The 26,362-nt window shown below is 41.1% G+C and overlaps 1 protein-coding gene across 4 annotated transcripts in view; it reads right to left on the bottom strand.

Moving 5' to 3' along the window:
* The window catches only part of cobll1b (cordon-bleu WH2 repeat protein-like 1b), a 41,804-nt gene extending 17,359 nt beyond the window's left edge, over positions 1-24,445 (bottom strand). The window contains exons 1-3 of one of the 4 annotated variants that reach the window (XM_041864840.2): positions 24,067-24,445; positions 23,755-23,838; positions 1,606-1,803 (exon numbers count right to left, since the gene is read on the bottom strand). In XM_041864840.2, coding sequence (XP_041720774.2) covers positions 1,606-1,803; positions 23,755-23,838; positions 24,067-24,107 — 323 coding nt within the window. In that variant the 5' untranslated portion in view covers positions 24,108-24,445. Of the gene's footprint in view, positions 1-1,605; positions 1,804-6,288; positions 6,362-6,399; positions 6,520-23,754; positions 23,839-24,066 lie in introns of those variants that run through there. The other 3 variants (XM_041864832.2, XM_041864853.2, XM_041864845.1) reach the window with 3 other exon arrangements.
* Positions 24,446-26,362: the final 1,917 nt, after the last annotated feature.

Below are 26,362 nucleotides of genomic sequence, written 5' to 3'. Positions count from 1 at the left end.
GTTCTGAAAAACAACAAAGCCCTTTGACTGAGATATTAATCTCATGTTTGTCTGACTAGGCGTTTTGGTCTCGGCTGAATTGGTGTGGATGAGAGCTTCACAGTCCAGACTTCATAAGACTAACTTTCATGAAATGTATGTGGGGGGGGTATAAACTGACATGGAATTGTTTTAAGATGGTCATACCATGGATCATTTAGCTATTTGATTTTGAATTTTAGGACCCCTTTAGGTATCAAAACAAATATATAGAATTTCGCCTTTAATACCAAATCCCATAGAAACACATTGAATAATAGTCATTAATGGCAAAAGAGACATTCCTTATGATTTATGTTTTGAATAAGGTTTTGAAGTGTGTACTATATATAGGAGATAAGAAAGCTCAGGAAATATTTTTTTTTACACATATTTAAACCATAAAATGTGATTACTGTGCCTAAAACACAAATAACATTCTACCTTAGCAAGTGGAAAGGAATCAGTCACATCATAAAACTTCTTGGTGCAATAAAATGATGCAAGTACTGTTAACCAAAACCACAGCTTTTACTGCACCACCTACAATATATGACTCAGAGAAATAGGACATTACATTAGAGCCTTGGAAAGTTGATGTAATGGTAGAAGGATGTGCAGTAATCATATGCCATTTTATACTGAACAAAAATAAACATAACATGCAACAATTTCAAAGATTTGACTGAGTTACAGTTCATAGAAGGAAATCAGTCAATTTAAATAAATTCATAAGGCCCTAATCTATGGATGTCACATGACTGGGCAGGGGCAAAGCCATGGGTGGGCCTGGGAGGGCATAGGTCCACCCGCAGGGGAGCCAGGCCCAGCTAATCAGAATGAGTTTTTCCCCACAAAAGGGCTTTATTACAGACAGAAATACTCCTCAGCACCCCCCCTCCCCCTTCTCAGACGATCCTGCAGGTGAAGAAGCCGGATGTGGAGGTCCTGGCGTGGTTACACGTGGCCTGCGGTTGCGAGTCCGGTTGCACTGCTAAATTCTCTAAAACAACGTTGGAGGCGGCTTATGGTAGAGAAATGAACATGCAATTCTCTGGCAACAGCTCTGTTGGACATTTCTGCAGTCAGCATGCCAATTGCACGCTCCCTCAAAACTTGAGTCATCTGTGGCATTGTGTTGTCTGACAAAACTGCACATTTTAGAGTGGCCTTTTATTGTCCCCAGCACAAGGTACACCTGTGTAATGATCATGCTGTTTAATCAGCTTCTTGACATGCTATCTTGGCAAATGACAAATGCTCACTAACACGGATGTAAACATTTGAGAGAAATAAGCTTTTTGTGCGTATGGAACATTTCGGGGATCTTTTATTTTAGCTCATGAAACATGGTTGCGTTGCGTTTATATTTTTGTTCTATCTATCTATCTATCTATCTATCTATCTGACGCTCAAAATGCATTTAGATGATGCTTCATCTTGGAAGTCTTTCCAAGGAGGGAAGGTTGGGAGCACTTGGTTGGTGTTTAGTCACAGTGGGACACTTTATTTATTTAGTGCACTACTTTTGACCAGGGTCCATAGGCACTAAATAGGTGCCATGTGAGACTTAAGCCCAAGTCTCACCTGCCATGGACAGTGGCCGTCTTCTCCACTCCGCCTGGCAGAACCACGACCAGAGTCAGGTCCTGTTCAAGTAGGTTCTCCTTCTGGTCCATGGTCATCAGAGGATATCCTGATACAGAATGTCTCTGGGAGAGGCCTGCACCATCCAGGCCCTTCACTGATAATGGGGGAGAGGGGGCCTTGCTTTTGGTTGACACTCTGTCGGTAGGAAAAGAAAAGGGACAAGATGAATCTCACAATAATATTAACTGTTAATACGATATTATCAGCCTGTTGCAGTCTAAAACAATATGGTAGTATTTCACTGGTATGAATACACATCTTTCCCTGATGGTATCCATATAAATAAGAAACGTTGAACAGGTAGAAAAAGAGAATGCAGGGGCTCTGGGTAATTTTTGTCAGGAAAATAATTCTAAATGATTATTTTATTGCATAAAACAATCTGATTACACATAACACTGCATGACATAGCATGAAAGGAATCCTTTCTTCCCAACTTAAATTAAGCAGCTATTAGATGAAAGAGCTTGGGTTCCCTTTGCAAACAAGTCACAAGACACTCAAGAGCAGTGATTTATCCATTAGGCCTGAGGACAGTGTGGTGAAGGGTAACCCATGGAGCATAGTGATCAAAGTCTCTGTTCCTAAATGTCTCTCTCTACAGGTGTCTTTTAAAACCAACAGTCTCCCCTTTAATCAGCAATATTATTATCAAATTGTTTTTGTCACGTCCCGAATACAACAGGTATTCTTATTGACTAGTCCTTTCCCAACGATGTAGAGTAAAGTGGCATCTGCTGTGTAGTGTGTACAACTGGATAGAAAGGTCTGACCATCTGTCAGAAGAAATGTGTGGCCAATCCTTACTTTACACTAATTACACCATCATCATTAAACTGACTGGGTTCCCTGGGGAAAGTGTAATCATATGGTTGATTTTATTTTTCTTTAGGTTGTATTGAAAATGTTTATCACTGTACAGACAGATTAGCTCTAACCTGACTGCAACTGCTAACATAGTCAGCCAAAGCAAACATGCATGTGTTTTAAAAGGACTAATCTCCTGATAAGATGTCACACACTTTGTCCTTCAGAGGGATACTGTACATTACAGTATGAGAAACTGGCTGTGAAATGCAATGTACATAATGCTTCACTAAAACAATCTATAAATTAAAGTTATTTCTCATTAATTATTCAAGGGGTTATTCAGTGGGGAGTAACAACTGACTAAGCTGCGTGACCTGTAGCCTATTTGATTTCGTCAGAGGTCACCACTTACTTTGAAAATAGACATTTTTGCAATGTCTTAAGTTGATGGGCCCACTAAGCCCTGACTTGAAAGGAATATTAGTTCCTTTGGGGGGTTTCTATTCTCAAATATTCCATGGTTCTAATCATGTAATCACACCAGTAAGCCCCCACCTTCATTCACAATAGTTGCAAAATGATGCAATTAAAAGTCATTTAACAGCTTTAGATTTTAACAAACAAAGTGTGGGGCTTATGCGTCCAGAAGCCTAGAGCCTCAGAAACAGACATTAGACAGGGAAGTAAAAGTGTTAAAATCAACAGTTATATTCAACACAGACACAAAACTGGTCTACAACCACCAGAAATTTCCATGAATAGCCTAGTGACTGTAAATATGTCAACAGACGCCCCCAGCTAAAACAAACACGCTACTGTGGTCCACACCAGGCTAGGGTACAAAGTCCAGAGTTCATGGCTCTAAAAGTTTGTTTGGCAATGCGATTATGGGAATGAGCTACTCTCTCCCTATGTAAATGTTATACCATTCTCCGAAATGATGCCAAGATTTACTTTGTTTCCACACATAGGAAACAACAATTAAGGAGGCATGTCAACTACAAGTTCCAACAGTGTTACTTTAATAGACTCTGGAAACAAAAAGCAGGTGCCAATATAGCCAATATAATAATAATATAAATACTAGTCAAAAGTCCTAGAAGACAAACAGAATATTGTTTGGTTTATGGAACAGCCCTGCTTTTCTCAGTAGCCATAACCAGACACTTCTGAGAACATGTGACAGAGGCAGAGACAAAAGGTCTGTTTTCCTCATCCAAGCCCATGTTTCTGCAGCAGCAGCCTCTGCCCGACAGCGAGTTGACTGGTGAATGATGACAGACAGAGACATGTTGCAGCTTGACCCGTCTAAGCCTACATTTATCCCCAAGTGTTTCCCTGCATATAGCCGGTCTGGTGTACATTAACAAACCCATTCACAACCAGGGAACATGCTCATCGCTCAATAGACAGGAGGAAATGACAGGTCTATGTGTTTTATTGGCCACAGGCTTGATACAGCTGATCCTGTGTATCAGAGTGTATCCTGTGTATGTATACCAGTGGCGGTGGTGGGAGGAGCTATAGGAGGACAGGCTCATTGTAATGGCTGGAACGGAATAAATTGAACGGAGGCAAACGTGGTTTCCATTTTTGATACTGTTGCATTATTCCATTCCAGCCATTACAATCCCCCTATAGCTCCTCCCACCAGCCTCCACTGATGTATACAGAGTTAGATACAGCCGATAGATTGATTCATTATCACTAAAAGGGTTCTTTGACTGTCCCCATAGGAGAACCGTTTCTGGTTCCCGGGAGAAACCTTTTGGGTTCCAGGTAGAACCCTCTGTGGAAAGGGTTTTACATGGAACCAAAAGTGCTCTACCTGGAACCAAAAGGGTTCTACCTGGAACCAAAAAGGGTTCTTCAAAGGGTGACAGTCGGAGAACCTTCTTAGGTTCTAGATAGCAACTTTTTTTCTAAGAGTGTGACCTTGGTAGACAAGTAGAACTAGGCCTACAATACTTATGGACTTGCCAGTTGCCAGACTGTATCAGAACACACACAGTAGTTGTATGAAAAATGTATGCACTCACTAACTATAAGTCGCTCTGGATAAGAGTGTCTGCTAAATGACTAAAATGTAAATGAACTCTGGGGTACCATTGCCAGCCATCAGTTACTGTCAGTCTGGGACCAACAATTGATGAATCACTACAGTGGTGTGAAATATGAAAACAGATGTAGAGTGAAATCACCCTCTGATGTTTTTGCTCACACCTGGTACTGCACAAATGTGCAACGCAGCTGCAGGAAGGTCTGCATTTAGCCTAACTAAAGAAGACAACTAAATACATCCAGACGGCACACAAGAAGGCATCTTGTATTTCCATTATCCTGCTGCTAGATTAGCATCAAAGGCATGTGGCCTGTTCCTTACATTATTGTCTGACGATGCACAAATAGGACTACATTTCAAAGGCATAATATCCAGGTATTGCTACCAATTTTCATATCCCTGAGATGCTGTTGTGTTTGTGCATGACAGAGAGAGAGAGAGAGACCACAGTCCATAGAAGTTCAACAGTAATGACTATATGTCTCCAAATCAATCCACAGAAGTTGATGTTATAGTGTCGTACCTTTGATGGCTACTTCCTAGTCTTTGTTAGGGCAAACAGAGGAGCCATAATTAACTAACCTAGAAACAAGTATTGCAATATAAATTGCCAGCATCAGGGAGGCTGCTACTCACTCCTCTAAATGAATAAGCTGAAGGGGCTGGGAAACAGACAACCCGCTCAAGCCTACTCACTGGCCTGTATTAAATACATTCTGCTTTGATTGTTACCATTTTTAAAACAAGTAATATCCTGATATGCCATTCTTATATTTGTTTCGAAGCAATAAGGAAGGCACAAATAACATCCCCAAAAGGGCTGTCTAAATTCCTTACATTCCAATGCGCATGTTTGCAGCTGGAACGTAGGCATATTCCCGTGAAATTCTTTTTCAGCCCCTTCCACGAAATTCTTTCATAATCAACAGGAAACACTGAGGGAAAAAGTAAATACTTGAAAGGGAAAACAGATTGTTTATGCTTATGACAGACAACAGTGTGCTTGCCCAGTTGAAGTTATGTTCAGTGAATACATGGAGTTATTTTACTCAGGTTGAAGCCTAAAGATTATGAAGCCTTCCTGCTGTTGTAGTCTCTTAACGGCTGTGTAGCCTAAAAGGTCCCTTGGGAAAAGGTAGGTTCATGAACAAAGCGACAAACAAAGTGGCTATGCAAACAGGCCTTCCTGCTCTCCTCCGGACAACACCCTGTGTATTTTAAGAAGTGAGAGTGCAACAATGCATACCACCACCAACGTCCACACCACTTTTTTTATTGCCTTGCCTGAGTAATCTACTGTACGGACTCACACATACAGGGTTAACAGAAACTCTACTGTACACTCCCACTGCAGCAAAACTATTGAATCCAAGCAAACTACAACCAGTCACTAGCCACTCAAACCAATGGGTCTTACAACATTCTTATATGACAGTGCAAATAACATGGCCCACATCGTCTTAAATAAGTTATTACCCAGGCATGTACTTTCAAGAATCGCAGCAGTAATACACAAGTGTATATAATCCTAAAACTGAAGGCACGTATCCCCACTATGTTCCTCTTCAACATTGTCTTAGGAAAGAAACAACGCAACAAAAGTTAGACAGGGTGCCTCAAGTGACAGAACTAGAGTGCCTCAAGTGAACCTGTATTTTATTTTCCAATGCTGGCTACAGGTTTGAACATTACACATTCATCCTAAACAGATCATCTCCTCCAATCATTAGCCTGTAACGCCTTCTTACCTCTTGGCCTCAGTGATGAGTTCTCCCCTCTTAAATACCTGCCATCTCCACTGCGTTCAAAGACAGACTCTGCTATGCTATGACTGTTGGAGCAGAGGAGACCGGGCTTACCTTAATGCCCCGCCCAGTTGACATCAGAAAATCTGTAGTTTCCTGTATTTTAAATCCCTTCACACAGTGGGACCCCTCAGTCGGACGGTCGCAGAAAGCTCTTAAGCATGGTGTGTCGGTGGAGCTTCAGTTCAGTGAAGTGAAGTGAGAGAGAACTCCCTCACAGTCAGTAATAAGCAGAGGGCTAATCAGCTTTACTTTACCTCCCTGCGCACTGCGCTGCAGCCGTGAACCTGTGGGCAGCGCGGTGAAACAACACAGCCCTGCCATCCATCACATTCACAGCAAGTTTATCAACATCCTCTCATATCCTCCAGTCCACACCACACTGTGTCCGCTAGCTGTCTGTCCGTCTTATTGATCCTGGCTACAACAGCATGCCTGGGACGCTTTTCCAATGCTTAATTCAATCAGGTGTTACTTTGTATGTGTTTGCTATTCATTATCCCAAACACAGACCACCACCACACCCTGCTTCTCCGAGGTGATTCACTCTGAAATCACATTAGCAACTCTGTGTGGATCTTCCTCCCATGAACAAGCCTGCCAACTAATGAGATTACACACCTGCTCAGATGTTTCAGCTAGGGTGCTCTAGTTGCTGAGACAAGGCTTTGGAATGGATTCCCTGTAAGCTAATCTTGTAATCACTTCTGGATGATTGCTTTCTGATTACTTCTGATAAACATATCCTTATAGACGACAACAGACTTTGTATTTATTTGCATAGGGCTGTTGAGATTGGCTGATTTAATCATGTCAATCTAAGATAACGTACCTAGTGGCATTACCTTAGTATTATTCATCTGATGAATTCACAAGTCTCCATTCGAATACACTTTGTTTTCAACGTCTGATCAACATTTGTATTAAATTAATCCAACACGTCTGGTTTTGGTTAAATCGGTTTTACTGTGAAACAGTAAAATAGCCTTTGAGAATACAATACTAAAACAGAAAAGATTAGGTGTTTTCAGTGTGCATGGGAAGCTAGGTCTAAATTATGTGATATAAGTGATGTTGTTCATTACAGTAGTGGTTACTACAGATGTCGGATCTTAAATTTGACCCATTTCGTCGCAGTAGGAAAATAGTCCTACAGCAGGAGGATTTAAATATCTGAAGAAATATTTAGAAATCGCCGCCAGTGGGCAGCTGGAAGCGGTGTTTGTATACAATGCAGTACCGTTGCTATCTACATTGTACCTTAGACTGCAGGTCCACTAGGGCACCAGTTAAAGTAGCCTATTGTATGTAGGCTACAGCGCTTCTCTTGTAAATTATTATGTGGATTATAATAAATTGACATATTTGTAGGGGTAGATTTATTTTTCGTTAGGGGAAAATCCATTTTTTTTAGATAAATTGTTTTATTACATGTTCAAGGCAACAAATAGGCAGAATAAATTATTAGTGGCCTCACACATATGCCAGAGTCGGCATGGGTTCGAATCTCAGCTCAATGAAATTGTCTTCGGATAAGCTTAAATGCATAGCTTTATGAAATTACATCTTAAAAGCCACACAATACAGGCTTTCAATCCACAACAATGATGACTTCAAATGCCCACACAAACTGAAAAGTACAGTAGACCTATGCTACTGTAGCCAGAGCACAACAGCTAAGCAATGGAAATCTCACCTATGTAAGGGCCATCCACACCATAACTACAATGCATTCGGAAAGTATTCAGACCCCTTCCCTTTTTCCACATTTTGTTACGTTACAGCCTTATTCTAAAATTGATTAAATCATTTTTTCCCTCATCAGTCTACACACAATACCCCATAATGACAACGCGAAAACAAAATGTTTTGTGCAAATGTATAAAAATAAAAAACAGAAATACCTTTACATAAGTATTCAGACCCTTTGCTATGAGACTCAAAATTGAGCTCAGGTACATTCTGTTTCCATTGATCATCCTTGAGATGTTTCTATAACTTGATTGGAGTCCACCTGTTGTACATTCTATTGATTGGATATGATTTGGAAAGGCACACACCTGTCTACATAAAAGGTCCCACAGTTGACAGTGCATGTCAGAGCACAAACCAAGCCATGAGGTCGAAGGAATTGTCTGTAGAGCTCCGAGACAGGATTGTGTCGAGGCACAGATCTGGGGAAGGGTACAAAATCATTTCTGCAGCATTGAAGGTCCCCAAGAACACAGTGGCCTTCATCATTCTTAAATGGAAGAAGTTTGAAACCACCAAGACTCTTCCTAGAGCTGGCCGCCCGGCCAAACTGAACAATCGGGGGAGAAGGGCATTAGTCAGGGTGGGGACCAAGAACCCGATGGTCACTCTGACAGAGCTCCAGAGTTCTTCTGTGGAGATGGGAGAACCTTCCAGAAGGACAACCATCTCTGCAGCACTCCACCAATCAGGCCTTTATGGTAAAGTGGCCAGACGGAAGCCACTCCTCAGTAAAAGGAACATGACAGCTCGCTTGGAGTTTGCCTAAAGGCACCTAAAGGACTCTCAGACCATGAGAAACCAAGATTGGTCTGATGAAACCAAGATTGAACTCTTTGGCCTGAATGCCAAGCGTCACGTCTGGAGGAAACCTGGCACCATCCCTACTGTGGGGATGTTTTTCAGCGGCAGGGACTGGGAGACTAGTCAGGATCGAGGGAAAGATGAACAGAGCAAAGTACAGAGAGATCCTTGATGAAAACCTGCTCCAGAGCGCAACAACCTCAGACTGATGAAAACCTGCTCCAGAGCGCAACGACCTCAGACTGGGGCGAAGGTTCACCTTCCAACATGACAACGACCCTAAGCACACAGCCAAGACAACGAAGGGGTGGCTACGGCACAAGTCTCTGAATGTCCTTGAGTGGTCCAGCCAGAGCCCGGACTTGAATCCGATCGAACATCTCTGGAGAGACCTGAAAATAGCTGTGCAGCGACGCTCCCCATCCAACCTGACAGAGCTTGAGAGGATCTGCAGAGAAGAATGGGAGAAACTCCCCAAATACAGGTGTTCCAAGCTTGTAGCGTCATACCCAAGACGACTGGAGGCTAATCGCTGTCAAATTTCTAAAAACCTGATTTTGCTTTGTCATTGTGTGTAGATTAATGAGGAAAAATGTAATCAATTTTGGAATAAGGCTGTAACGTAACAAAATGTGGAAAAAGGTCTGAATACTTTCCAAATGCACTGTATATACACACTGTAAGAATCATGGGCTGCTCACTTTTATTGTGCACCGCCCCATGGGTCTCCCGGTCGCGGCCGGCTGCGACAGAGCCTGGAATCGAACCAGGATCTCTAGTGGCACAGCTAGCACTGCGATGCAGTGCCTTAGACCACTGCGCCACTCGGGAGGCCCTGACACTTGTATGTTGTAGTGGAGACCAATATCTATCTTGTGTTATTAAGCTATATAAAACGACGATTGTTGAGGTGTATGGATGCATTTCAGATTTTTGCAATAATAGGACCTATACGCCTATAGTAGGATATTTATTGACATTCTGTCTGGTGCGTTTTACGTTTGAGCGAGCGAGAGCTGGCACTGGTCCGAATGACTCGACTGCCCCTGCATGGAGAGAAAATAAAAACAGTGGGTTTTTATGGCTTGGGTGACAAAATAGTGATCAAATTAAGATCTGACATCTGTAGGTAGCTGAGCATTCTGCCTGATTAGGTCTACTGTACAGGCCAGTGATGGAATAGTGAGTGTTAACTATGGAGCCTGTCAGCACATACTATAGGGTGTCCAATCAAAACAGCATCTGTAATTGTGTAGATAGTCCCCTAAGAAAACCAGTGGTCCAAACCTCATGTCTCTATCATAATCCGTTAGAGAGTTATTCGGGTTTTTACCCTTGTAGGATGGCCAGAATTAGGGTGACTAAATCAATCGATTTTGAGACATGACATGTAGTATTTTAATATATTTTAGTATACGCTTTTTATATTAATTAGATTTTATTTTCACAAAAACAAACGTCTCTGTGAAATGTCAACGGAGCACTGAGCGTATACCAAGGCATTTATTTTCAAAGCCTTTTACATTTAATTCAGCTCATTATGTTAATTTTGCTTTTGCAACCCGAGGAAATAACTTTGAAGACGACCACCACAAAATGTAAAATCCTCAAAAGTTGTTACAAAAAACCTGCACCGCTATGTCAACACAGCTCGGTGCTTATTATCGGATGTATTAGGTTACGAAATGCAACTTTTTGGATATACTGTTAATGATATGTTTGAGAAAGACCCCACTGAACGATTAAGAACATGAATAATCATATTTGTCTTGGAAAAATGAATTTCATAACATAAGGAAGTGAAATGTCATCACCAAAGCGTGTTTTCACCCACTCTGGACAGAGTGGGTGGACACCCTACTTATCACTATCCCCAGCAGCTTACCAAGGCTGCTTTCCAATGCTTTACTCACACAGCTACTCAACACATAATAGATGTTGGACTATTCAACAGGTATATGAGAATAGGTCATAATAGGCAAGCTAAACTCAGAACAATAGATTAAGATTTAAAGCACCAATATGCATGTTGGTGTTAGATTCTTATTTTTTTTAAACAGAGGAACATTATCTATGTCAAACATTTTCAGTTCCCATACTACTTGATAATGTCAGGAACGACATGCAGGTTGAAACATGACCTGAAACTCTAACTGAAAAGCAGGGCACAGAGATGCTGCCTTTTACCGTCTATTACACAGTACTTACAGTAGTTTGAACTGTCCAGTGCTGTATTTTGTTTGCTAAATCATAGTGGTTGCAATGGAACAATCTATGCAGGAGGTCACCGTCTGCCTATTGAATATGAGACAAAAAGCAGGAAGCTACAGTTTGACCTTGGGTAGTAAGCGTACAATGACTCACCTAAATGTCCTACATCTTACAATGAGAGTACCAGATCAACACAGGTTCAACAACATCAAGTCTTCTCCTGCACCCTCTGCCATACTATGTACTATATATCTCCCCTTCACTGGTTCTTTCACTTAAAATAACAGAACTAGGTGCTTGATACAGTACAATGATCAAGTGTCACACAGTTCATGCTCCAAGTGCAACAAACAGATGATTTTCAACTGAAAAATATGATCTTAGTATACTTCCTCTGTACATACTATTTTGCCTTTAGAGTTTGTCCTTCATTTAACAGAAAAGCCATATCAGACCATAAGGGACAACTTGTGGTTGGAGGCAGTAGTGGGTAGGAATCGGAGCGACAGGGGATGGGGGATGGGTTGCAGAGAAGGGAAATCCCTGTGGAAAGACAAAACACAGGACCAGGGACACAGCTGGTAATTTGGTAAGAGGTTGCTCACAGTAAACACAAGCTGTTTACAGAAGGTCTGGAAAGGCCATTACTTCAGGAGCTGTGTGGGGAGGACGGCAGGAGATTAGAAAAACTAAGAGCACAGCAACTATGAGAACTCCCCACTTCCTATGTGTATACTTTATTATTTTAGGCAAAACAAAACAATTTTCCCATAACATGTTTGTATGCAGGCTTCAAACTTGCTTGGCACATTTCACACCCTTATTTAGACAACGGATAAGTATCTAGGGGGCATTAATAACTTCAGAGTGGCTTAGCATTAATATGCTGTATGTAATAACCTTCTGTTATGAATCTCCTTATTTCAATTCAGTTACATTGGGCACATCCCAAATGGCACCCTATTCCCCTATATACTGCACTATTGGTCAAAAAGTAGTGCACTTTATAAGGAATGGCTGGGTACCATTTGAGACCATAGTACATTCTATTCTTCTTAATAACACTGGAACTCCAGCTGGTAGTAAGTTAGTCAGCCAGTCTGTCAATCAAGGAGATTTACATTTACATTTTAGTCATACTGGCCCCCCGTGGGAATCGAACCCACAACCCTGGCGTTGCAAACACCATGCTCTACCAACTGAGCTACATCCCTGCCAGCCATTCCCTCCCCTCCACTGGACGACGCTGGGCCAATTGTGCGCTGCCCCATGGGTCTCCCGGTCGCGGCCGGCTACGACAGAGCCTGGATTCGAACCAGGATCTCTAGTGGCACAGCTACAGACCACTGCGCCACCCGGGAGGTTACCCAGATCATTCTGGGTGATCCTTGAATTCCATGTACATGACCCTACCCAACGCAAGTCACCGAAGAGACCAACCTAGTCTGACCTGTTCTCTCCCCACTTTTCCCCCCACACCTTATTTCAGAGGTCAAATATGCTTCTACCAGAACTTTCTCAGTATAGTCAAGTAACTTGGCACAGTGAAGACAGGGTGAACATCTGCCAAGCCTTAAGATAAGAGAACAACAAGTAATATGTTCCAGTCCAAGTTAATGTTTAAATCCATTGCTTTTGGCGCGATAACTCCTGAAATTAGGAGCAGTTAGCACCTGGAACTATTTACAGTGCATTCAGAAATTTAGACCGCTTCCCTTTTTCCACATTTTATTACGTTACAGACTCATTCTAAAATGGATATATAAAAAAATCTCAATCTACACAACATACCCCATAATGACAAAGTGAAAACAGGTTTTTAGAATATTTTGCTAATTTATTACCAATAAAAAACAGAAATACCTTATTTACATAAGCATTCAGACAATTTGCTATGAGACTTGAAATTGAGCTCAGGTGCATGCTGTTTCCATTGATCATCCTTGAGATGTTTCTACAACTTTATTGGAGTCCACCTGTGGTCAATTCAATTCATTGGACATGATATCATGGTCCAAACAAACTATCATGGTCCAAACACACCAAGACAGTCGTGAAGAGGGCACGACAAAGCTTATTCCCCCTCAGGAGACTGAAAAGATTTGGCATGGGTCCTCAGATCCTCAAAAAGTTATACAGCTGCACCATCGAGAGCATCCTGACTAGTTGCATCACCGCCTGGTATGGCAACTGCTCGACCTCCGACCGCAAGGCACTACAGAGGGTAGTGCGTACGGCCCAGTACATCACTGGGGCCAAGCTTCCTGCCATCCAGGACCTCTATACCAGGCGGTGTCAGAAGAAGGCCCTAAAAATTGTCAAAGACTCCAGTCACCCTAGTCATAAACTGTTCTCTCTGCTACCGCACAGCAAGCGGTACCGGAGCGCCAAGTCTAGGTCCAAAAGGCTTCTTAACAGCTTCTACCCCCAAGCCATAAGACTCCTGAACAGCTAATCATGGCTACCCAGACTATTTGCATTGTCCCCCACACCCTACCCCACGCCACCACCTCTTTTACGCTGCTGCTACTCTCTTTTTTAATATCTATGCATAGTCACTTTAATAACAACTCTACCTACATGTACATATTACCCCAATTACCTCGACTAACCAGTGCCCCCGCACATTGACTCGATACCGGGACCCCCTGTATATAGCCTCGCTATTGTTATTTTTACTGCTGCTCTTTAATTATTTGTTACTTTTATTTCAAATTATTTTATATTGTATTTTTTTGTGATTTTTTTTCCGTTTTCTTTCTTAAAATGGCATTGTTGGTTAAGGGCTTGTAAGTAAGCATTTCACTGTAAGGTCTACACCTGTTGTATTCGGCGCATGTGACAAATACAATTTGATTTGATTTCAGAGCAAAAACCAAGCCATGCGGTTGAAGGAATTATCCGTAGAGCTCCGAGACAGGATTGTGTTGAGGCACAGATCTGGGGAAGGGTACACAAAACATTTCTGCAGCATTGGATGTCCCTAAGAACACAGTGGCCTCCATCATTCTTAAATGGAAGAAGTTGGAATCACCAAGACTCTTCCTACAGCTGGCCCCCCAGCCAAACTGAGCAATCGGCGGGAGAAGGGCATTGGTCAGGGAGGTGACCAAGAACCCAATGGTCACTCTGACAGAGCTCCGAGTTCATCTGTGGAGAACCTTCCAGAAGGACAACCATCTCTGCAGCACTCCACCAATCAGGCCTTTATGGTAGATTGGCCAGACGGAAGCCACTCCTCAGTAAAAGGCACATGACAGCCCGCTTGGAGTTTGCCAAAAGGTAACTGAAAGACTCAAGATTCTCTAGTCTGATGAAACCAAGATTGAACTCTTTGGCCTGAATACCAAGTGTCACGTCTGGAGGAAACCTGGTGGCAGCATCATGCTGTGGGGATGTTTTTCAGCGGCAGGGACTGGGTGACTAGTCAGGATCGAGGGAAAGATGAGCGGAGCAAAGTACAGAGAGATCCTTGATGAAAACCTGCTCCGGAGCGCTCAGGACCTTAGACTGGGGCGAACGTACACCTTCCAACAGGACAACGACCCTAAGCACACAGCCAAGACAATGCAGGAGTCGCTTCGGGACAAGTCTGAATGTCCTTGAGTGGCTCAGCCAGAGCCTGGACTTGAGCCCGATCGAACATCTCTGGAGAGACCTGAAAATAGCTGTGCAGCAACACTCCCCATCCAACCTAACAGAGCTTGAGAGGATCTGCAGAGAAGAAATGGGAGAAACTCCCCAAATACAGGTGTGCCAAGCTTGTAGCGTCATACCCAAGAAGACTCGAGGCTGTAATCGCTGCCAAAGGTGCTTCCACAAAGTACTGAGTAAAGGTTTTGAAAACGTATGTAAAATGTAATATTTCAGGTTTTTTATTTTTAATAAATTTGCAAAAACATATTCAAACCTGTTTTTGTTTCATCATTATGGGGTATTGTGTGTAGATTGATGACAGGGGAAAAAAACAATTTAATCAATTTTAGAATAAGGCTGTAACTTAAGAAAATGTGGAAAAAGTAAAGGGGTCTGAATACTTTCCGAATGCACTGTAGATCCATCAGATACACAACATAAGTATCAGTTGCCTACACTCGTCGAAAGAAATGGTGCCATCTAGAACCTAAAAAGGTTTTTTTTCGCCTGTCCCCATAGGAGAACCCTTTGAAGAACCCTTTTTTGATCCAGGTATAACCCTTATGGGTTCCATGTAGGACCCTTTTCACAGAGGGTTCTACATGGAACCCAAAAGAGTCCTCCCTGGAACCAAAAATTGTTTTATCTGGACCCAAAAAGGGTTATCCTATGGGGATAGCCGAAGAACTCTTTTGGAACCCTTTTTGGTGTGCCATTGTGTGTGCCACGGAAAAAGAGGAACAAGTTTGTCCTTTCTGTGAGGCCAACATTTACATAAAAATACAGGAGAAGAGAGCGCATTTCCCCTTGAGTCATATATATATATATATATATTTTACACACACAGTACCAGTCAAAAGTTTGGACACACCTAGTTTCTTTATTTTTACTATTTTCTATATTGTATAATAATAGTGAAGACATCAAAACTGTGAAATAACACATATGGAATCATGTAGTAACCAAAAAAAAGTATTCAACAAATCAAAATATTTTATATTTGAGATCCTTCAAATAGCTCCCTTTGCCTTGATGACAGCTTTGCACAATCTTGGTATTCTCTCAACCAGCTTCATGAGGTAGTCAGCTGGAATGCATTTCAATTAACAGGTGTGCCTTCTTAAAAGTTAATTTGTGGAATTTCTTTCCTTCTTAATGCGTTTGAGCCAATCAGTTGTGTTGTGAAAAGGTATGGGGGTAGCCCTATTTGGTAAAAGACCAAGTCCATATTATGGCAAGAAGAGCTCAAATAAACAAAGAGAAATAAACAGTCCACTTTAAGACATAAAGGTCAGTCAATACGGAACATTTCAAGAACTTTGAAAGTTTCTTCAAGTGCAGTCACAAAAACCATCAAGCACTATGATGAAACTGGCTTTCATGAGGACCGCCACAGCAATGGAAGACCCAGAGATACCTCTGCTGCAGACGATAAATTCATTAGAGTTACCAGCCTCAGAAATTGCAGCCCAAATAAGCGCTTCACAAAGTTCAAGTAACAGACACATCTTAACATCAACTGTTCAGAGGTGACTGTGTAAATCAGGCCTTCATGGTCGAATTGCTGCAAAGAAACCACTACTAAAGGACACCAATAAGAAGAAGAGACTTGCTTGGGCCAAGAAACACGAGCAATGGACATTAGACTGGTGGAAATTTGTCGTTTGGTCTGGAGTCCAAATTTGAGATTTTTGGTTCCAACCACCGTGTCTTTGTGAGACGCGGTGTGGGTGAACGGATGATCTCTGCATGTGTAGTTCCCACCGTAAAGCATGGGGGAGGAGGTGTTATGGTGTGGGGGTGCTTTGCTGGTGACACTGTCTGTGATTTATTTAGAATTCAAGGCACACTTAACCAGCATGGCTACCACAGCATTCTGCAGTGATACGCCATCCCATCTGGTTTGGGCTTAGTGGAACTATCATTTGTTTTTCAACAGGACAATGACCAAACACACCTCCAGGCTGTGTAAGGGCTATTTGACCAAGAAGGAGAGTGATGGAGTGCTGCATCAGATGACCTGGCCTCCAAATCACCCGACCTCAACCAAATTCAGATGGTTTGGGATGAGTCTGACCGCAGAGTGAAGAAAAAGCAGCCAACAAGTGCTCAGCATTTGTGGGAACTCCTTCGAGACTGTTGGAAAAGCATTCCAGGTGAAGCTGGTTGAGAGAATGCCAAGAGTGTGCAAAGCTGTTATCAAGGCAAAGGGTGGCTATTTGAAGAATCTCAAATCTCAAATATATTTTTCATTTGTTTAATACTGTTTGGGTTACTACATGATTCCATTTGTGTTATTTCATAGTTTTGATGTCTTCACTATTATTCTACAATGTAGAAAACAGTAAAAATAATGACAAACCCTTGAATGAGTAGGTGTTCTAAAACTTTGGACCGGTAGAGAGAGAGAGAGTGTGTGTGTATATATATATATATATATATACATATACAGTGGGGAGAACATGTATTTGATACACTGCTGATTTTGCAGGTTCTTACTTACAAAGCATGTAGAGGTCTGTAATTTTTATCATAGGTACACTTCAACTGTGAGAGACGGAATCTAAAACAAAAATCCAGAAAATCACATTGTATGATTTTTAAGTAATTAATTTGCATTTTATTGCATGACATAAGTATTTGATCACCTACCAACCAGTAAGAATTCCGGCTCTCACAGACCTGTTAATTTTTCTGTAAGAAGCCCTCCTGTTCTCCACTCATTACCTGTATTAACTGCACCTGTTTGAACTCGTTACCTGTATAAAAGACACCTGTCCACACACTCAATCAAACAGACTCCAACCTCTCCACAATGGCCAAGACCAGAGCGCTGTGTAAGGACATCAGGGATAAAATTGTAGACCTGCACAAGGCTGGGATGGGCTACAGGACAATAGGCAAGCAGCTTGGTGAGAAGGCAACAACTGTTGGCGCAATTATTAGAAAATGGAAGAAGTTCAAGATGACGGTCAATCACCCTCGGTCTGGGGCTCCATGCAAGATCTCACCTCGTGGGGCATCAATGATCATGAGGAAGTTGAGGGATCAGCCCAGAACTACACAGCAGGACCTGGTCAATGACCTGAAGAGAGCTGGGACCACAGTCTCAAAGAAAACCATTAGTAACACACTACGCCGTCATGGATTAAAATCCTGCAGCGCACACAAGGTCCCCCTGCTCAAGCCAGCGCATGTCCAGGCCCGTCTGAAGTTTGCCAATGACCATCTGGATGATCCAGAGGAGGAATGGGAGAAGGTCATGTGGTCTGATGAGACAAAAATAGCGCTTTTTGGTCTAAACTCCACTCGCCGTGTTTGGAGGAAGAAGAAGGATGAGTACAACCCCAAGAACACCATCCCAACCGTGAAGCATGGAGGTGGAAACATCATTCTTTGGGGATGCTTTTCTGCAAAGGGGACAGGACGACTGCACCGTATTGAGGGGAGGATGGATGGGGCCATGTATCGCGAGATCTTGGCCAACAACCTCCTTCCCTCAGTAAGAGCATTGAAGATGGGTCATCGCTGGGTCTTCCAGCATGACAACAACCCGAAACACACAGCCAGGGCAACTAAGGAGTGGCTCCGTAAGAAGCATCTCAAGGTCCTGGAGTGGCCTAGGCAGTCTCCAGACCTGAACCCAATAGAAAATGTTTGGAGGGAGCTGAAAGTCCGTATTGCTCAGCGACAGCCCCGAAACCTGAAGGATCTGGAGAAGGTCTGTATGGAGGAGTGGGCCAAAATCCCTGCTGCAGTGTGTGCAAACCTGGTCAAGACCTACAGGAAACGTATGATCTCTGTAATTGCAAACAAAGGTTTCTGTACCAAATATTAAGTTCTGCTTTTCTGATGTATCAAATACTTATGTCATGCAATAAAATGCAAATTAATTACTTAAAAATCATACAATGTGATTTTCTGGATTTTTGTTTTAGATTCCGTCTCTCGCAGTTGAAGTGTACCTATGATAAAAATTACAGACCTCTACATGCTTTGTAAGTAGGAAAACCTGCAAAATCGGCAGTGTATCAAATACTTGTTCTCCCCACTGTGTATGTATATATATATATATATATATATATATATAACTGTTGCTCTGCGGTCTCCCCTGATGCTCATCACATGCACTGGAGCTTTACAAAATGTCAAAGGGCCAAGAGCTTCAGACTTTATATGGGAACATAACTATGATCTTGCTTTGTGATTACAGTTTTCCAAGTAAAAAAGACAGAGAAAAAAAATAATAATTATACATGGCCCACAGTGCCTTAAACTATCATTTATTATGAAAGTACAAATGTGTCACATGTTTGTAACCATTAGTTTACAAAATGCCTGCTTCTGTGACATATTCAATATACTAAATGAAAAACTGGTAAATGATCATGTGCGCAAGAATAGTGCCATCAAGAGATTTGTTTCACATACTTTTTATCAGCCCAGTGCTTTCATTTTCCTCTGACCTTTTTAACACAAAAGGCTCTGTTATGAAGGTGGATGGTAGGTGGATTCCAACTGTTATGTGTTGGAAGAGTGCACAACAGAAACAAAGCACGGGCCAAGACTTCATACACAGTATTGACTATTTGCATTCTAGAGGCATACATACATTCTAGAGGCACTATGACACCATTTGCACAGAGCTATTGCGTGGAATCTGTGTTGAATAAGTGCTCTCTCTGGTATTAAAACTGAGCACATAAAATCCTGCAATAGCCAAGCCTACCAATTAATTTGGCAAAATTTGAACATATTGTTGACTGATTTTGTATACTAACCCAGTACACCCCCAGTAATAAGCTGTCACTGGTATTTTACGGTCAGTGCATTGGCTTCAACTGCACAACAAAGACAACCCATTATTCCCCATTCCCTGGATGATGGCCACTGTCTGTTTCAGCCCTCTGAGGCATAAAGCATGCCATCCACGAGACATAAAAGCCTCTGTATTCCCAAGACCTGACGGGCTTAGCAAACACAAGCTTGTCTTAAGGTCTCAATTACATTTTTGTTCCAATAAGTGTTCATTTTCCTACTGGCCAAATTCAGTGATTCCTCCTCTCCTTTACATTTAATGCTGTTGCTATGAGTGGTGTGGGTTGCCGTTGGAATGCCACTGACCTCTTCACAGAAACTACAAACAACAAGGCCTGTGTGATATCATTATCTACTCTATTTAATCTGTCAAACAGCATTTTAAGTAATGTGATGAACAACATTGTACAAATGTATAGGCCTAATCATACATCGCACAAATGCTGTATCAAACACAGTATATACTATTCTGTATTGAAAAGTTATTTACAAATGTATTCATTTTCATATTAGTTCATCACATTTAGTGAGTTAATCAACAATACTAACCTAAATGACAGAGCGTAAAGAACTAAGCTTGTACAGAATCACATATTCCAGAACATGCATCCTGTTAGCAATAAGGCACCAAATGAATACTGCAAAAAATGTGGCAAAGAAATTAACTTTTTGTCCTGAATATAAAAGCATTATGTTTGGGCAAATCCAATACAACACATCATTGAGTACCACTCTTCATATTTTCAAGAATGTCATCGACAAGGACTAGGGAGTTTCTTTAGGATAGAAATAAACTGAATAGAGCTAAGCACAGGCAAAATCTTAGAGGAAAACCTGGTTCAGTCTGCTTTCCACCAGACACTGGGAGGCAAATTCACCTTTCAGCAGGACAATAACCTAAAACACAAGGCCAAACACTGGAGTTGCTTACCAAGACGAAATTGAAGGTTCCTGAGGAGCCTAGTTACAGTTTTGACTAAAATCGGTTTGAAAATCTATGGCAAGACTTAAATGACTGTCTAGCAATAATCAACAACCAATTTGACAGAGAATGAAACATTTTTTAAAGAATAATGGGCAAATATTGTACAATCCAGATGTGCAAAGCTCTTAGACTAACCCAGAAACACTCACAGCTGTAATCGCTGCCAAAGGTGATTCTAACATGTTTTGACTCAGGGGGTTGAATACTTATTTAATCAAGATATATTAGTGTTTTCTTTTCGATTAATTACGAAAATAAATATAATTTTTCTTCCATTTTGACATTAGAGTATTTTGTGTAAATTGTTGACAAAAAATGACAATTAAATTCATTTTAATCCCACTTTGTAACACAACAAAATGTGGAGAAAGTCAAGGGGTGTGAATACTTTCTGAAGGCTATACAGGCCTATACAAATGTAGGATCTTTGATTTGATCACCCTGTTGCAGGAGAACTTTCCTGAAACGCAGGAAATGTCAAACTTGTAGTATATTTGACGTTTAAAAAGGCTTCTGAAGTTTAATTTCCATTTGGACATTTCAGACTTGATGTTTCCTTTACGAAAAATGTATCAGCCCCTACAACAATGTCCATTATGGGACACACCTTTTACCATGATCTCACATGGCAGGCTTCCCTCAGAGTGGAGCCGAGCGTGGAATTGGTAAAGGTATTGTGAATCTCCACAGCTGTTTCCAGACACTTTAGCAGTCCAAGGGCACAGCTGCACTTGAATTGCTGGAAGCTATGGCGAGAGGGATGGGCCAAATTCTACAACAGATAGATATGAGGAAAATATAGCTGCAAGCTGAAATCATTGGGTTCAAAGACACTGCCATTTAACCATATGTTGTGCTATTCCACCACAATTTAGCATACTGGCAGCAGTACACCTCTATAATGAGCTACTGCACACCCATTTTTTCCATTGTAGAAGTTATAGGTCTTTGAGGCTAAAGTGTTCTTTGTGAGGAGAGGAACTTGTGAAACTAATACTGCAATTTCAAATCCAAGTTTGCCATTTCAACCACTTTGAATAGTGCTACTGTGATTAATTAATTAATTGTCAAAATATTTGCAGAGACCCAATCCTTTTATACTCCTGCAAAGTTTAAACTCAGAACAGAAGAAGACCTATAACGGAAACTTGCAAATAGTTGAGCCTCTACAATGTGTGACAGTGTTATCATTTGTCAGGGTTTAGACTTATGATATCTTCACTGGGTGCAGTTAAATGGGAATAAAGCTACTAATGGAAGGTTATGATAGCATAGACAAAAACCCTCAGAGTTCTAGCATTTGCAGCATTTTCCCCTTGAAACTTTGAGGGATAAAAGCCTCTCTGTTCAGCCAGGAAAATTGTTTCCAATTGGGCCAGGAACTAGGTTGCACATTAAACACAAAACACTGTCACTAAACTCTGAAAGCCAATAGAGGATGGCATTTATCATTTCAAACAGATGCTGCTGTGACAAAATAATACTGTCTTTTAGCAGATATTAAGTCACTTTTCCAACGGCCAAAGCAGAACTAGACATACAATTATTTAGCCTAGGCTAATTTGGCAAATCCTCAAGTGAATATTACTGTGTTCATAGAGCTATGCATGTTTGTGTGTACTACACACTGCCATCCTTGGACAAGGGCATGTGTTTTGGCAGTGTCTGTAGTAGGATAACAAATGTAGCATGGCGTGGAGGGCCACATGATGTCTCCACAAGTCATTGCACTTGAAAAGCGGGGTGAATTTTCAGAAGGAGTTGTCTAATGGCTCAAAGTATGAGAAGCCACAAATAAAACCGGGACACATGTATTTCCCCCCAACACAACAGCTCAATGAGAGAGTGGTTTTCATTTCCAAATAACAGACAAACCACAGACTGAATTGGGTAGTCTGTAACTCTAGAAATCCAGAGAGGGGCTCTGCTACTGAATTACACAATTATATTATGAAATATCAAAAGAGTCATTCTGAAACTACATCAGTTGACCCAACAGAATACTGTGTGGTTATGTGGAGTTTGTGATAAGCACCTACCCCAAAAATACCACTGGTGGTAAAACAAAATGATCCATGAGAAGAGGTCTAATGTGTCTTTTGCCTAATATTGAATATCAAATAAATAAGAGTATAAGATGATCTCGTTAAAAGTGTTATGACTGTGACCATGTGGAATTTCCCATTTATTTGGTTCAGGACCGGTTGCTTGGAGATGATGTCAGCTGACTGTATTCCAGTTGGTCGGAGGCGTTTGCTCTTAAACTAGGGAGTGAGTTTCCAAAGTTCTTTGCAAGCTTTTACAAAGTCACTGCTCACTCCCTTGGCATGCAAGGGAGGCCTGCAAATTGATTGTGATTTTAATTAGAAATGAGATGCAGAATTTGAGGGCTTAATAGCAATTCATGTGAAGTTTCCATTTCTCCACAGACTTTTCCATATTGAGACTGAAATATGATAATATATCTATGAAATCATCCATCAATACAATTATTGACCAAAATATTTCAGAATATAAAATTGATAGCCAGACATTGATTACAATGCACATGAGATGCACACTGGTTTGCCTCCAAAATGCTTCCCATGACCCCAACATGTGGTCAAGGCAATTTCTCAGAACAACTCAGAAGGCAGGAAATGAGTGTAGTTCAAAGGTTACTGAAATGTCTGCAACAACTGTTACTTCAGTTACTGACTACATTTACTCAATAAACTGAGGCTGAAGAATGTAGGTTAGAGTTGATTGGAAGAGATGCACATCTAGCCCCTCTGGTTGTGGACTATTAAATTAGTCAAACCCTTTGCCTTAGACATGCAAATATGTCATTCAATTGCAATTTGCTTGCAACATGTGTCTAGAAAATGTATTGCAACAATGTCTTTTGGGGGGTAGAGAATGGCATAGAAGGGACAATGGAATTAAATGAATCCCAGTGAAGCCTTGGAAAAGGTTTGAACTGAATAAGGGTTTGGAATGACATAAGACACCATTGGCTACAAAAGTCCCATATTTTCCAACTGATGTCATCTCAAGAATTCCACCATAAATTATCTAATATACACGTTTTTTAAGTGTCATATCATGATCAATCTAAGCATTTTAGAACACCTCCAAATAATGGTGACAATTTATATCACAGCTGACAGTTCTCACACAGGAACCCTTTGAACTAGTACCCAGAATGAATCCACATACTGTACCTAGAGCCAGAGAATCGTCGTGGAGTTCCTTGGGACCCATTCTCTTCCATGTCTAGCTGCATCGGTTTAACTAAATCCTTCGGACTACCGAAAGAAAAGCAAAACACACAATGATTCATATTTCATAACTAAAAATGCACAGGTTTACATCTAGAGCTGTCCCATCCGACCGAGTGCCAGCTCCGGATGGGCGATCCCTATTGACAATGAGGTCATAGTTTCGCAAAATAACTTTGTTGCCAGACATGCAAAGTGGGACAGACATTAAAGTACAATTTCATTACGATAATTCTGTAACTCGACATCTCTTACCATGAATGGCTCTGGCCCTCCGAGCAGCTGACAACTTTCATCAGTCTTTATTAGGGATTTAAAAAATTACTTATACCGTACAAAATATACCGTAGACTTTTCATTCGTTCAGTGATCCATTAGGCTACTCTGCGTTCTTATGAATTCTGGAACTCCCACTTCTATCTCCAACTCTTCATCAACACAACAGTCGCTGCTCTGTTCCAATACGCCGCCAGCACAACCCAGTCTTTCCCGTTTAGCCAGCAGTCAACATTTCAAAGTTGTGACACAACGCTACCGATGCCAAGTTCTCTGTCGAATGCACAACAACTCCAAAAATCGGCGTCCAAATGTAGGCCTATGGGTACTGTAAATGCATTGCACGACGACTCAAGAGTGCAAATAACTCTTCGTGGGGCGTCGAATACCTTACTGCCCTAGTTTTCCCTCCCAGCGGTCAGTGATTTCATCTCTCCATCCCACAAGGAATAGCCTACAAATGTTTCACTTTTTTATTAATTGAAAGTAACATTGGAAATGTACACTAAGTGTACAAAACATTAGGAATACCTGCTCTTTCCAAGACAGACTGACCAGGTGAAAGCTATGATCCTTATTGATGTCATTTCAATCAGTGTAGATGAATGGGAGGAGACAGGTTAAAGAAGGACGTTTAAGCCTTGAGACGATTGTGTGTGTGCCATTCAGAGGGTGAATGGGCAAGACAAAACATTTAAGTGCCTCAAAATTAGGAAGGTGTTCTTAATTTGTTGTACCCTCAGTGTATGTGAAACTTTATTGCAGGAGCCAATTCATATGACTTTCATGAGTATTTTCAACATCTGAAGTGAACAATTCGCGTTTACATTTATAATTTTGAAATAGCCTAAATGTTATAAAGGGCCTATTGAAATTGCCCAAATAGGCCTACTATAGGATAACGTGGGGAAACTAACCACCCGGGTTAACTACCCCCCACCCCTATAATTCTCACAGAAACCACTTGATGTCATCAACAAAAAAAAACATAACTTTCTCTGGCTGCCAATACTCTTGCTCAGCACATTTTTTATCTGTCTCATCAACAAACAAACAAATTCTGCAGCAATACGCCATCCCATGTGGTTTGCGATTAGTGGGACTATCATTTGTTTTTCAGCAGGACAATGACCCAACACACCTCCAGGCTGTGTAAGGGCTATTTGACCAGGAAGGAGAGTGATGGAGTGCTGCATCAGATAACCTGGCCTCCACAATCACCCAACTTCAAACCAATTGAGATGGTTTGGGATGAGTTGGACCGCAAAGTGAAGGAAAAGCAGCCAACAAGTGCTCAGCATATGTGGGAACTCCTTCAAGAATGTTGGAAAAGCGTTCCAGGTGACTACCTCATGAAGCTGGTTGAGGGAATGCCAAGAGTGTGTATAGCTGTCATCAAGGCAAAGGGTGGCTACTTTGAAGAATCTCAAATATAAAATATATTTTTCATTTGTTTAACACTTTTTTGGATACTACATGATTCCATATGTGTTATTTCATAGTTTTGATGTCTTCACTTTTATTCTACAATGTAGAAAATAGTAAAAATAAACAAAAACCCTGGAATGAGTAGGTGTGTCCAAACTTTTGACTGGTACTGTATATATATATATATATATACCATTAGGGGAGCCTAAAGATAAATAACCACTTGTTTAGAGATACAAATTGTAATCAGTTTTTAATAAAGCAGTAACATTTTAGGTGATCCAATGCAAGTCAGTGGTACCTAAATTCGAATTGTTCTAATCATGTCCAAATCATCTATAAGTAACTTCATTAAGTGACACAGTCATGTTTTTCCCATGTTACCCCATTACTTTGGAAAAACGCCCCTTTTCTAAAAACCATATTTAATTATATAACTAAAAACAGTGTAAACTGTAGCTACTTATTTGCATTTATAGTTTTTGCCTAAGCATGACCATCATCCACATACCACATTTTTACCTAACTTAGCTTTATTGTGTCAGCAATTGGACATTGTTCTTGGGGGGGGGGCTAGTTACCCCACATTACCCTACATATTCCCTCTACCCAACAGGGGAAGTTGCACTACCAATGGACAAACATGATAACTCCACATCTACATTAATCATTGAAGAGTGAGTAATGACATCAAGGCAAGAGGGCGGCAAGTTTTCTGTTTCGAATTTAGCCTTTTTATGATAATTGTACTCATGTTACAGTGACATCATGTCGTAGGTAAATACTTACAAAATTCAAGGTGGAACTTTACGGTTTCACAATTTGATATAGAAATAGATACATGCAT

The sequence above is a fragment of the Coregonus clupeaformis genome, chromosome 4 (genome assembly GCF_020615455.1).
Source record: "Coregonus clupeaformis isolate EN_2021a chromosome 4, ASM2061545v1, whole genome shotgun sequence".
Taxonomy (NCBI): Eukaryota; Metazoa; Chordata; class Actinopteri; order Salmoniformes; family Salmonidae; genus Coregonus; species Coregonus clupeaformis.
The sequence above is the reverse complement of the archived record's forward strand: the minus strand, read 5'-3'. Positions and strand labels throughout refer to the sequence as shown.